Source organism: Canis lupus, chromosome 18, assembly GCF_011100685.1.
Source record: "Canis lupus familiaris isolate Mischka breed German Shepherd chromosome 18, alternate assembly UU_Cfam_GSD_1.0, whole genome shotgun sequence".
Taxonomy (NCBI): domain Eukaryota; kingdom Metazoa; phylum Chordata; class Mammalia; order Carnivora; family Canidae; genus Canis; species Canis lupus.
Genome location: NC_049239.1, coordinates 52,578,576 through 52,589,797, shown reverse-complemented (window position 1 = coordinate 52,589,797; position 11,222 = coordinate 52,578,576). Strand labels below are relative to the sequence as shown.

At 55.3% G+C, this 11,222-nt stretch overlaps 3 protein-coding genes across 6 annotated transcripts; 1 reads left to right on the top strand and 2 right to left on the bottom strand.

Moving 5' to 3' along the window:
• The first annotated feature begins 135 nt into the window (after positions 1-135).
• On the top strand, positions 136-4,523 carry TM7SF2 (transmembrane 7 superfamily member 2). Of its 3 annotated transcripts, none has more exons than XM_038563994.1 (10): positions 136-342; positions 716-912; positions 1,019-1,073; positions 1,475-1,624; positions 1,704-1,807; positions 3,000-3,119; positions 3,207-3,375; positions 3,606-3,686; positions 3,771-3,893; positions 4,167-4,523. In XM_038563994.1, the coding sequence occupies exons 1-10, from the start codon at positions 291-293 to the stop codon at positions 4,325-4,327; spliced, it is 1,212 nt and encodes a 403-aa protein (XP_038419922.1). In that variant the 5' UTR covers positions 136-290; the 3' UTR covers positions 4,328-4,523. The 3 variants fall into 3 exon arrangements, with proteins under 3 accessions (XP_038419922.1, XP_038419921.1, XP_038419923.1); XM_038563993.1 differs by having other exon boundaries at positions 1,430-1,624; XM_038563995.1 differs by lacking the exon at positions 1,475-1,624.
• Positions 4,524-4,665: 142 nt separating this feature from the next.
• On the bottom strand, positions 4,666-5,968 carry ZNHIT2 (zinc finger HIT-type containing 2). Its single transcript, XM_038563996.1, has one exon. It carries the CDS (start codon positions 5,900-5,902, stop codon positions 4,709-4,711), a length of 1,194 nt encoding a protein of 397 aa, XP_038419924.1. The 5' UTR covers positions 5,903-5,968; the 3' UTR covers positions 4,666-4,708.
• A 3,586-nt stretch (positions 5,969-9,554) lies between these two features.
• Positions 9,555-11,204, bottom strand: FAU (FAU ubiquitin like and ribosomal protein S30 fusion). Of its 2 annotated transcripts, none has more exons than XM_038564010.1 (5): positions 11,046-11,204; positions 10,701-10,783; positions 10,438-10,582; positions 9,953-10,008; positions 9,555-9,728 (listed from the first exon to the last, which is right to left on the bottom strand). In XM_038564010.1, exons 2-5 carry the CDS (start codon positions 10,773-10,775, stop codon positions 9,603-9,605), a joined length of 402 nt encoding a protein of 133 aa, XP_038419938.1. In that variant the 5' UTR covers positions 10,776-10,783; positions 11,046-11,204; the 3' UTR covers positions 9,555-9,602. The 2 variants fall into 2 exon arrangements, with proteins under 2 accessions (XP_038419938.1, XP_038419939.1); XM_038564011.1 differs by having other exon boundaries at positions 10,895-11,091.
• Between the last annotated feature and the right edge of the window lie 18 nt (positions 11,205-11,222).

Here is an 11,222-nt window from a genome sequence, read left to right as displayed (position 1 = left end):
TGGCTCCCAGGGGCGGGGCTTGCTGGGGTTGAGGTTGTGAGGAGGCTCCCGAGGTGCCTGCGTCAGGCCCACCCCCCAGAGCCGATTGGCTGGATTGCTGGGCCCATGATGGGCCGGGGGTGGGTCCACTTAGAGATCTCCGGATCGAGTGGGTAGTAGTCTGAGCTCAGACCGAGCAGGTTCCAGTGCTGGTCTGATCCGCATCACCAAGCTCGTGTCCCGGGGGATGAGGTGGACTGTGTTTCTTTGACCGACTGTTGTGTACCCCCACCCCCGGTGGAGCGGAAACCATGGCCTCTCCTCAGGGATCCCGGGCTCCGCTGGAATTCGGGGGACCCCTGGGTAATGGGGAGAGGGTGGAATCTGGGGTCAGGCTCAGCGAAGGCGGGTGAACCGCAGGCGGCGGGGGTGGGGAGGGATACTGAGGAGCAGGATCTGAGAATGGAAGCCTGTGAATGGTCTCCCGAGGCCGAGAGATCGGGGGTGAGGCGGGAGGCGCTGAGTGGAGGATTGTACCGAGAGCAGCAGGAAGGTCTTTGGGGGAGCGTGGAGGCGGGGGCCAGGATGGAAGTCCGGGCAGGGACTGAGGGCGGAGACCGGGACATGGAGGGCAGGGGGAACGCCGAAGGGGCCCTGGAGACCACGGGGCGCCTGGTGAGGGGTTCGGAGGGCAGTTGCGGAGCGGACGCCCGATGCGATCGTCCCCGGCCCCCAGGCGCGGCGGCGCTGATGCTGCTGCTCCCTGCCACCATGTTCCACCTGCTCTTGGTGGTCCGCTCGGGCCCCGCGCGCCTCCTGGGCCCACCCCCCTACCTGCCGGGACTCCAAGTGCTGTGGAGCCCGAGGATGCTACTGCTGTGGCTCACCTGGCTCGGCCTGCAAGCGGCTCTCTACCTATTGCCTGCGCGCAAGGTGCAGACTCGGCTCGCGGGGCTCGCGGGGGGGAGCAGGCCGAGGGAGGCGGCTCCGCCAGACGAAGACACTTTCACCCCTTATCGGACCCCCTTTGTGCCTGCAGGTTGCTGAGGGACAGGAACTGAAGGACAAGAGTCGTCTGCTCTATCCCATTAACGGTGCTTGGGGGGATGGATCCTTTCGCTGGAGTCGTGGCTGGGGGTGGAGGTCTGGGCCCAGTGGAGATTAGCCCCCAACCCCAAGCTCCGTTAGATGCCTATTTTACGCTATGTGCCCAGGGTAGCCTTGGGGGATCTCACTTTCCCTCTTCACATCTTTTGTTTCTACATCCCTACCCACAGCATTTACTACTACTCTATGCACCAGAACAGTGGTGACCCACTGAAAGCCAAGGGCAAGATCCTTGACCTCCCTGGGCTTTGGACTGTGTGTGTTATGGAGGGGGGTGCAGTGGAGTGGAAGGGCAGAGGTGTAGGGACGCAGCCCCCAGGACTCATTGTGTACTGCAATTCAGGCTTCCAGGCCCTGATGCTGACAGCCCTGTTGGTGGGCTTGGCAGTGTTGGCAGGTCTGCCTCTGGGGGCGCTCCCCGAAATGCTCCTGCCCTTGGCATTTGCGGCCACCTTCACCACCTTCATTTTCAGCCTCTTTCTCTATCTGAAGGCCCTGGTGGCCCCTGCCTCGGCCCTGGCACCTGGGGGGAACTCAGGTGAGAGGGGTTCCAGGAGGGTGCAGACAGGAGTAGATGGGGGTGCTCGCTTGAATCTTCAGCCTCCATTATTCTCCAGGCAATCCCATTTACGACTTCTTCCTGGGACGGGAGCTCAACCCGCGCGTCTGGTCCTTTGACTTCAAATATTTCTGTGAACTGCGGCCTGGCCTCATCGGCTGGGTATGCTGGGCATGGCTACATGGGCCAGAAGGAGGGGGGTGGGATGAGTAAGTAGTGCTTGGGCAGGGCACTATTGCACAGATGTAAACCATTAATCATTCATTCATCCGACAAATATTTGTTGAGTCCACTCTGTGCCCTGGGCACTGCTCTAGGTACAAGGAGACAAAAGAGAAAAAAGTTACAGGAAAGCATAGTAAAAAAAAAATCTGTTCTCAACCTACTTTCTATTGGGAAAGATAGACAAAAATAAAATATATATAGCATGGCAGGGGATGCTAAGTGCTAGGAAGAAAAAGTATGGAGGGAGTTAGGTGAACAGGTGCAACTTTAAATAAATCAGCTCAAAATCTATTTTGAGGACAGGAGAGCTCATGCTATGCTGCCCGCTCGTTCTAGCAGTGCAGAACCTGAGACAGATCACTGGGCATAGCAAGCTGTCCATCACTAGTGGCCTTGATGTCATGCCAACTGTGGTTTTGGGTTAACACCACCCAGGCTGGACTGTGGTCAAGATTTCCCAAGGGTCTCTTGGGCAAGGTGCTCATGTCATCCTAGAAACTAGAGGTGAGAGGAAGCCAAGTATCCACCATGGATCTGCATCCTGGCCTCTGAGGTGATTTCCCCATGTGTGAAATGGGATCAGACCTTCCTGTGAAGGTTCTTGTGAGGATCAGAAGTGGTCGTATTAATGACAGCACCAAACCCACTGATATCAGAATGGAGGCGGCCTCTGGCTAATCATGAGTATGTGCTGGACACATCATGTTTCGTGCTGCCCATGCATCATGTCAATGAGTCCTCAGCTCTGTGATGCAGGTCCATGATTATTTTCATTTCCCACATGGGATGGGGGAAAAGTGTCTTTGGAGAGGGTAAGCTACTTGCCGAAGTGGCAGAGCTGAGATTTAAGACCAGGTCTGTTTTCATCCTCAAGCCTAAAATGTCCAGTGGCTTTCTATGTTGCTCTCCCCAAAGGAACATTACTGGACAAGGCAAGAGCCAACAGGAGGTTGCACCTCTGGAAGCATCTGTTGGTCTTTGTACAGGGGCTGGATCCATTCAATAAAGGGCCCAGGACTTGGTGACTGAGAACCAAGACAGATAAGCCACTGCCCCATCTAGGTGCTGCCACCTCTGTGGAGATAGGCTGGGGACAGACTGCCCTGTCCTCCCTCTCCCACAACCCCAGGTCCTCATCAACCTGGCCATGCTGATGCAGGAAGCAGAACTTCGGGGGAGTCCCTCACTGGCCATGTGGCTGGTCAATGGCTTCCAGCTACTCTATGTGGGTGATGCTCTCTGGCATGAGGTGAGGCTGGATGGGGTGAAGAGGCAGGGAGGGTGTTTGAGGACCTCATGGGGACTAAGCTAGTGTTTCTGGGTCTCATCCCTGCAGGAAGCTGTTCTCACCACCATGGACATCACACATGATGGGTTTGGCTTCATGCTGGCCTTTGGGGACCTAGCCTGGGTACCCTTCACTTACAGCCTGCAGGCCCAATTCCTGCTGCACCACCCACAGCCCCTGGGGTTGCCTGTGGCCTCAGTCATCTGCCTCATCAATGGTCAGTCATGAAGGGGCTCCTACCCCTTTCATTCATTCATGTTGTTTATTCAGTACCCGGTAGGTACTAAGCCTCAGGCATTTCCTTAAGAAGGGGTGGAGGTGTGTGGGGGGCGGGGAGGACTGGGTCCTGGGTCTCCAGGCCAACTGAATCTGGGCTGTGGGTGGATGGTCAGTCAGGTAGTAGGCTAAAAACCTTAACCCTGACCACTTGTTCACGCTTTCCCTTAGCTGTTGGTTACTACATCTTCCGAGGAGCTAATTCCCAGAAGAACACCTTCCGAAAGAATCCTTCTGACCCCAGAGTGGCTGGTGAGCTGGGTTTCTAGGGTGCTACGAGGTGGTGCAGCAGGGCTTCCTACAGGTTCCCTCATCCCATTACCTGTCTTTCCTCAGACCTTGAGACCATCCCCACAGCCACCGGGCGACAGCTGCTGGTGTCTGGGTGGTGGGGTATGGTCCGCCATCCCAACTACCTTGGAGACCTCATCATGGCTCTGGCCTGGTCCTTGCCTTGTGGTGAGTGGCATGGGTGGGCACAGAACAGGGACCACGTCAGGGACAGAGGTGGTGATCACAGGATGCTCAGTCTGGGTGTGGAATGGAGAACAGGGATACACCCTAGTAGAGGGAGCAGTCAGGAGGCTGGGAATGGACTGCGTAGCTGTGCCAGCACCTTGCTGCAGAGCTGGACCTTTCACCACAGCCCCAATGTCCTATGAGCCATTAGATGTGGAAGTCTTTGTGAACTGGAGGGGCTGCTGAGCGATCACAGCCTCTACTTCCCCACAGGAGTGTCTCACCTGCTACCCTACTTCTACCTCCTCTACTTCACGGCACTACTGGTACACCGTGAGGCTCGGGATGAGCAGCAGTGCCTGCAGAAGTATGGCCTGGCCTGGCATGAATACTGTCGGCGTGTGCCTTACCGAATCCTGCCCTACATCTACTGAAGCAGCTCCACTCACCCCAGACTGGGGCATGTGCACTCAGCACCAGGAGACTGGACTCCTACCCTGCTCCAAGCTCCAACAAGCAGGGATGAACAGCCCGGGAGAGGTGCTCTGGAGCAAGGAGAAATGAAGCCAGTGCCCAAAAATGGAGTGGAGGGGCTGTTCTTTCTCCTTGGATAAACATCTAGAAACCATGGTACCACTTCCCTCCCTTTCTGGGGCCAGGGCGTTTAAAACTTTCTAGGTAAGCTCTGATCCAGGAAAAGCTGAAGTGGTCTATGGGCCCAAGAGTCTGGGGGTGGGGTGGGCAAGAGCTGTTCCTCAGAAACAGGCACTGCTGACAGGGAAGACCAGCTTTATTAATGACAAAGAGATCCCAGTTCAGCCAGGGAGCTCCTCAATGAGAATTCTTGGAGCAGGTGGCAGGGGTCCTCCCCAAAGCTGCTCCAACTCCTCGGTGAGGGCTACCACCTCCTCGGCCGCCACAGCATGGGCTCGATGGGCCCTTGCACAATCTAGAGCCAGGGATGTGAGGGCCGCCTCATTTTCATTGCTCCAAGCCAGCAGGAACTGGCACTTCTTCCGCGCCCGATAGAGGCGATCTCGCTCTTCCGTAGCCACAGCTTGCTTCCGGGCCTGGCTCAGGGTCTGTGCCAGGTGCCCCAGGGCTGCCAGCGTGTAGCCTTTCCGGTTGGCGGGGCTTTCACCCATCAGGATGCGGGCGGCTTCGCGTATGGCACCCCGTGTGCCCAGGGGCCCAGGCGGATGCTCGCCCGCTTCCAGCACCTGGGCTGCGGCCTGCAGGGCTTCCTCAGCAGAGGCGAAGACCTGCTGCGCACCCAGGGCTCCGGAAACGCCGAGCAGTGTGGCACAGAAGTCAGAGAGCAGTGCTTCGTCGCCGCCGTGATACAAGACGAGAGTGTGCGCATAGGCGAACAGCACGTTGGGCAGCTGGAAGCGCACGAGCGGCGAGGCCCGGCCGCGGCTCAGACTGGCCAGCACGGGGATCCGGGTGGGCACGGCGGGCGCGCAGGCCTCGGGAGGGTCTTCGAGAAACGGCTCAGCGGCGGCCTCCTTCACGGGTTCCGGGGGCGTCCTCGCGGGGGTGGGCTCCAGCTCCGCAGGGTCACGGTCCGCAGCATCACCCACCTCCTCCAGAAGCCGCGGCCCAGCCCCGCGGCCCCACCACCACGGCCTCCATGGGGGCAGCAGCCGCCCGGCCTCGCCACGATTCAGCAGCCGCTCGAAGGCCACCTTCTCTGCCGGGGCCAGTAGCTCCCAGAGTCTGGAGGGCCCGCCTGGCGCCGGGCCAGGCCTGAGGCCTGCGTCCTCGGGGTCGTCCTCGGTCTCGCGTTGCCGACGCAGCCGGCGTAGGGCGCTGGCCAGACGGCTGGGCGAGGCGCTGCGGCCGCGAAGCTCGCCCAGCACCTGGTCCCGGTAGAAGTCTTCGGCGCAGGTGCCATGCGCCCGGTAGCAGCGCAGGGAGCAGTAGGGCACATTACAGCGAGGACAGGTGTAGCGCGCGGGCTGGGCCTCCCCGGCCGGGCAAAAACCGCACGGCCCGGCCGGCTCCATGGCAACGGGCGCCCCGCGCCGCTTACGAACGCTCTCAGGCCGCGCGGGGCAACTTCCGGCGCTAACCGGCTACTTCCGCCTCCGGGCAAGGCCGACGGGGCGTGGTCAAAGCCCCCGAGGACTCTCGGCAACTTCCGCCCCTGCTCGGTGGCCAAGCCCCACCCCTCTATCTAGTAGCGCTCGAGCCGGCGCCGGCGTGGGTCGAGGGGGCTGGTGCGCAGCCGGAGCTCCGCTGGTGCCCGCCCGCCCCCCAGTGGCTCCTTTTTGAGCGCTATAAAACGCCCTTGGGGAGTCGATCTTCGTGAGGCCCTACTCGGGCCACTAATTGCGCAGGGCCCTGGGGAAGGAGGCGTGTTGAGCTGAGGGGCAGCCGTTCTCCTACGGGACAGAGACCAGTAAAGCGAGATGTAGAAATAGGGTGAATATGGACTACGTGGCCGAGACTCTGTTTTTGGAGGTGTTTCCCCTCTTGAGAAGAAAGAACAGGTAACTGAGCTCCTGTTTGGTTTCCCCTCCAAATCCATGGTTCATCCGACCTTTATTTTTTTTAAAGATGTTATTTATTTATTTGTTTGTTTATTTATTTATTTATGAGAGACAGATACGGGGGGGCGGGGGAGAAGCAGGCTCCATGCAGGGAGCCCGACGTGGGACTAGATCCCGGGTCTCCAGGATCACGCCCTGGGCTGAAGGCGGCGCTAAACCGCTGAGCCAGCCCGGCTGCCCCGGTTCATCCGACTTTTAGTACCGAATCCATGCTATGTGCCAAAACACGAGGAGCAGAGATGGGATCCCTCGCCTGATGGAACTTCGTTTGAGGCCTTGATCCATGGCACCCGGGGAAGTGAGCTCTGGTTCTTTAGTCCCTCACATCTAGTCCTGTGGAGGCCGAGAAAATTAGGGCCATTCAAGTTTAACATTGGCACAAGTACAGCCATTGCACCTTGGGCAGCCATCTCAGGCCACTGTGACCAGGTACTGAACTCTACCCCAGCTACAGAAAAAAACCACAAAGCATGCCCTTATCAGAATAAGGAAGCAAGGGATCCCTGGGTGGCGCAGCGGTTTGGCGCCTGCCTTTGGCCCAGGGCGCGATCCTGGAGACCCGGGATTGAATCCCACGTCGGGCTCCCGGTGCATGGGGCCTGCTTCTCGCTCTGCCTGTGTCTCTGCCTCTCTCTCTCTCTCTCTGATGACTATCATAAATACATAAAAATTAAAAAAAAAAAAAAAGAATAAGGAAGCAAGAGCTTGTGAGACCTCTTTACTGGAGATTCTCACACCCCCACCCTTACTGAAACCCCCCCCCTTACCCCTAGACCAGCCCATAGAAACCCAGCTGTAACCCACCTCAGGGTCCAAGTCCCTGCTTCACTGTGTCAGGTATACTTGGACCCAAGCTCAAGCTTGTTAATAAACCCTTATGTGCTTGCATCCGTGTCAGCTCCTTGGTGGTTTTCTCGGATTCACAATCTTGGGCACAACAGTCCCATCCCAGTAAGTTCGACCTTCATAATACCTTGTCGTTATTTCTACATGGATCATCTATTTATCAAGATCTGGATGGAGATCCCTGGGTGGCACAGCGGTTTAGCGCCTGCCTTTGGCCCAGGGCACGATCCTGGAGACCCAGGATCGAATCCCACGTTGGGCTCCCGGTGCTTGGAGCCTGCTTCTCCCTCTGCCTAGGTCTCTGCCTCTCTCTCTCTCTGTGTGACTATCATAAATAAATAAAAGTTAAAAAAAAAAAAAAGATCTGGATGGATTTGATGACCTTCAAGTCCCTTCATTTTCTACATCCCCATTACCAGTCTCAGCTACTAGTCCCTTAACTGGCTCCCTTTCTTGCCAGCTGTTCAGAAAAATCAGCCACAAATTGGATCACCAGTCAGATCACATGATCACATCAGGCCCTGGCTTAAACCCTTCCCTGTACTTGGTAACTCTTCATTGCACTTGGACTCAGACCTGAACTCCTCCTCTCCATGTCTGATGAACCACACAGCTCTGCACACAGTCCCCTGGGCTGGACCTCTTCCATTATCTGATAGGTTTCAGGCCTCATACACCCCAGATTCAGAGGCCTTCCCTAGGATGTCTGTCCAACTCCACAGTCCCTTTCATTGTACCACCATTAATATTTCAATCTTTTTTTTTTTTTTAATTCACGACATAGAGAGGCAGAGAGACAGGCAGAGGGAGAAGCAGGCTCCATGCAGGGAACCGGATGTGGGACTTAACCCCGGGTCTCCAGGATCAAACCCCAGGCTGAAGGCAGCGCTAAACTGCTGGGCCACTGGGGCTGCCCACCAGGTCTCTTTTTAAAAAGATTACTAGAGATAAAAATAGGCTATATGTTTGCACATTTGCTAGCTGGAGGATTCTGAATCTAAGCCCTTCATATCTTTTATTCTTCACAGCAACTCTCAAGCTGTGATGGCAGAAATCAAGTAAGTTGTTTAAGGTCAGAAAATCAGAAGGAAGGATTCAAATTCAAGGCAGTCCAAGCCCGGATCTAAGGTCTTTACTTATGTTACACTGTATTTCAAGAATCAGCAGCATAAAAAATTTAGCAAAATGAGAGGAGATCCATGTTACTAGGGGAACCTCACGAGTCCCAGAGAATTCCACTCCCAGAACACTCAACTAACCAACCCACCATCCTAAGCTGTGATTAGGTTAAGGAAGCTAGCTAGTCAGGTGGAGGTACAAACAAGCTTAGTGTTAACATAATCAGGCAGGCAACATTCTAGAGACTACTTTTAGGCAACAGGCTTGAGCAATGGAAGCCCGGATAAGGTAGAAGGGCCCATAGTGACCACCGGGCCAAAATAGGCCCATTAGCAATCCACATCACCATAGCCCTAGCTGACCAATGAGCTGCTTACAAGGGATAGCTACTAAAAGTTCCACACATTCCCCTAACTCCACCCCTCTCCCTTAACTACAGGCCATCCCACTGCCTCCTGGCAGAAAGTCTCTCCTTTGACGCCACCACCCAGGGATCCCCCCCCCTCCAGAGTATTCAACCTGTGTATTTCTTTTGTTCTGCCCTAGGCAAACTCTTTTAGGGCTGGCACTGGCCTCTACCCAATAGGGTTGGCCCACACTTTCCCAAATAGGTACAGACTAGATCCCTGCCCTGGACTCCATTAAAGTCATAGCTGGTCTCAAGTTCAGGAAAGGTCAGATTAGCCTTCCCTGATAGGTCTTTTTACTCAAACTCCTCTACTGATGTCTTCATAATCCTCCTGAGAATTGTTATTGTCTGTTTAAAGAACAAGAACAGGGTGCCTGGGCAGCTCAGTTGTTTAAACGTCTTACTCTGGGTTTCAGCTCAGATCTTGAGATGGAACTGTGTCCAACCCCATGCTCAGATGGGGGTCTGCTTTTAGATTTTCTTCCTCTGCCCCTCCCTCAAGTAAATATATCTTTAAGTTACTATCTTTGGATTACCAATTCTCATGGTAAGCCTTTTCTTATGGAGTTTATCATTTCTTCTCCATCCTAGCCAAGAGCCCCTGCATCTTCCAACTTGACAGTGGCAAGAATTAAGATTCAGGCCTCAATGTTCTAATGAACACACCAGCCCTAGAAACCGTGTATCTGTGTATCTTCCTGAGGCTCTGCGTGTGAAGATGAAACAATGAGATGACTGAACCAAGTGGCTTTATTGGGGAGAGCCAGGATTACAACGGACTTAAGAGTTGGCATTGGGGCCCTTCTTCTTGCCAAAGGTGGGCACAACATTGACAAAGCGTCGGTTGTACTGCATTCGTCGCTTGGCTCGGCCTGTCTTCTTCTTCTTTTTCTCCTGTTTGGCCACCTGGGAAAAGGGAGGGATGATCAAACCTTGGCTGACCTTTCATGCATTCCCTCAGTCTTAATTCTAGAGGGAGAAGGCAGACTGAGGAAAGACCAAAGGTCTTGCTTGGCTTAGCTTTGATTTAAAACAAAATGCATAAAAACCCCTCACAAATAAACAAAACACAACAACAACAACAACAACAAAACCCAAAGTCTAAACACCCCGCTAATACTTTCACCTACCTTGGGAGTCTGCCCTCTTACTTTCCCAGCACGGGCCAGGGAACCATGGACTTTACCTGGGGTGGGAACAGTCAAAGGACAGTTAGGAGTGCAAGAAGGACCCGCCCGGCAGAATCCTGTCTTCCTCAACTCAAGTCTTTAAAGAAACCAGACCAACAAGGAATGAGAACAAAGTTGTAGAGATATAACCTCTGGCCGAGAGTGTTTTCTATGGTACATTCCAAGGTTTCAGTTCAGGATCTTCAAGCCCCTGACTTTAAACACAAGAAGTGAAAAACACTTCCAGGAATCTAGTCTGACTTGATTTTTGTGAGAAAACAGGGTAAGTAACTGAAATAAAACTACACTCTGGCTCAGTCTCCCAAGGACCTCTCAATGAGGGAGGTAAACAGGAAGAACCACCCTGAGTTGAGGATACTGAACTCCACACTCCACACTCATTATGGGCTTACAAACATTTCCAAGGACTATGCTCCCCAACTCACCTCCAAGCATGCGGCCGGCTACCTCCAGGGTGGTCAGAGCCTCCACTCCACACTGACCTAGGGTAGCCTCATCCTCTAGAGGCGAGCCTGCCAGGAGCAGGACTTGATCTTCCGGGGCGATGCCCTCCAGCGAGGCTACATGAGCCTACGGGGAAAAATAGGACTCATCGGCGATCCCGCGGGGGGCGAGACTGAAGAACTCAGGAAGGCTTCTTCATCGTCCCCCCAGAGGGCGATGCCCGGGAAGCACCACGCAGCCTTACCTTGATTTGGGCGACCGTCTCCTGGCCGGTCACCTCGAGGGTGTGTAGCTCCTGGGCGCGGACAAAGAGCTGCATGTCGGCGACTGAAGAAGGAAAGGCTTGTAAGAGACGAACGCTCTGGCAGAGAAGGGGTTGGGGGAAGGTGGCAGGCAGGGACCGATCGCGCTGGGATGTAGGTGGTCGCGGGATCTCACGTGGATAAGGCCGGGCCTGCCAGTGAGGTCGGCTGAGGACGGGAAGCTGACTCTCAAAGCAGATCCTCTCCCTCTATTTTCACCGCGCTCTCTGACCTCGCGGCCGACCTGGTATTAAGCCCTACAGATCCAGCAACGGCCGAAATATTACCTGAACCGCGGACACCGCAACAGCTACCGCGAAGATGGAGTCGAGAAAGAGGAAGGGGCAAGGGCGCGTACGTCCTCACCGTCTGCTGCGTGCCACGTCACTGTGGAGCGACCGCTAGGGCCTTAGGTTTTTGTGCGGGCTTAGCTCCGCCTCTTCACGCCTGCGCAGGCGTTCTTT

What these genes read in the sequence shown, in the direction of transcription:
- TM7SF2 (XM_038563993.1), top strand. Translation starts at nt 291, where the DNA reads ATGGCCTCTCCTCAGGGATCCCGGGCTCCGCTGGAATTCGGGGGACCC. An exon ending in TTCTGACCCCAGAGTGGCTG is followed by an intron (nt 3,687 to 3,770) that starts GTGAGCTGGGTT and finishes GTCTTTCCTCAG; the next exon opens with ACCTTGAGACCATCCCCACA. An exon ending in GGCCTGGTCCTTGCCTTGTG is followed by an intron (nt 3,894 to 4,166) that starts GTGAGTGGCATG and finishes ACTTCCCCACAG; the next exon opens with GAGTGTCTCACCTGCTACCC.
- FAU (XM_038564010.1), bottom strand. Translation starts at nt 10,775, where the DNA reads ATGCAGCTCTTTGTCCGCGCCCAGGAGCTACACACCCTCGAGGTGACC. An exon ending in AGCCGGCCGCATGCTTGGAG is followed by an intron (nt 10,009 to 10,437) that starts GTGAGTTGGGGA and finishes TTCCCACCCCAG; the next exon opens with GTAAAGTCCATGGTTCCCTG. An exon ending in TAAGAGGGCAGACTCCCAAG is followed by an intron (nt 9,729 to 9,952) that starts GTAGGTGAAAGT and finishes CCCTTTTCCCAG; the next exon opens with GTGGCCAAACAGGAGAAAAA.
- ZNHIT2 (XM_038563996.1), bottom strand. Translation starts at nt 5,902, where the DNA reads ATGGAGCCGGCCGGGCCGTGCGGTTTTTGCCCGGCCGGGGAGGCCCAG.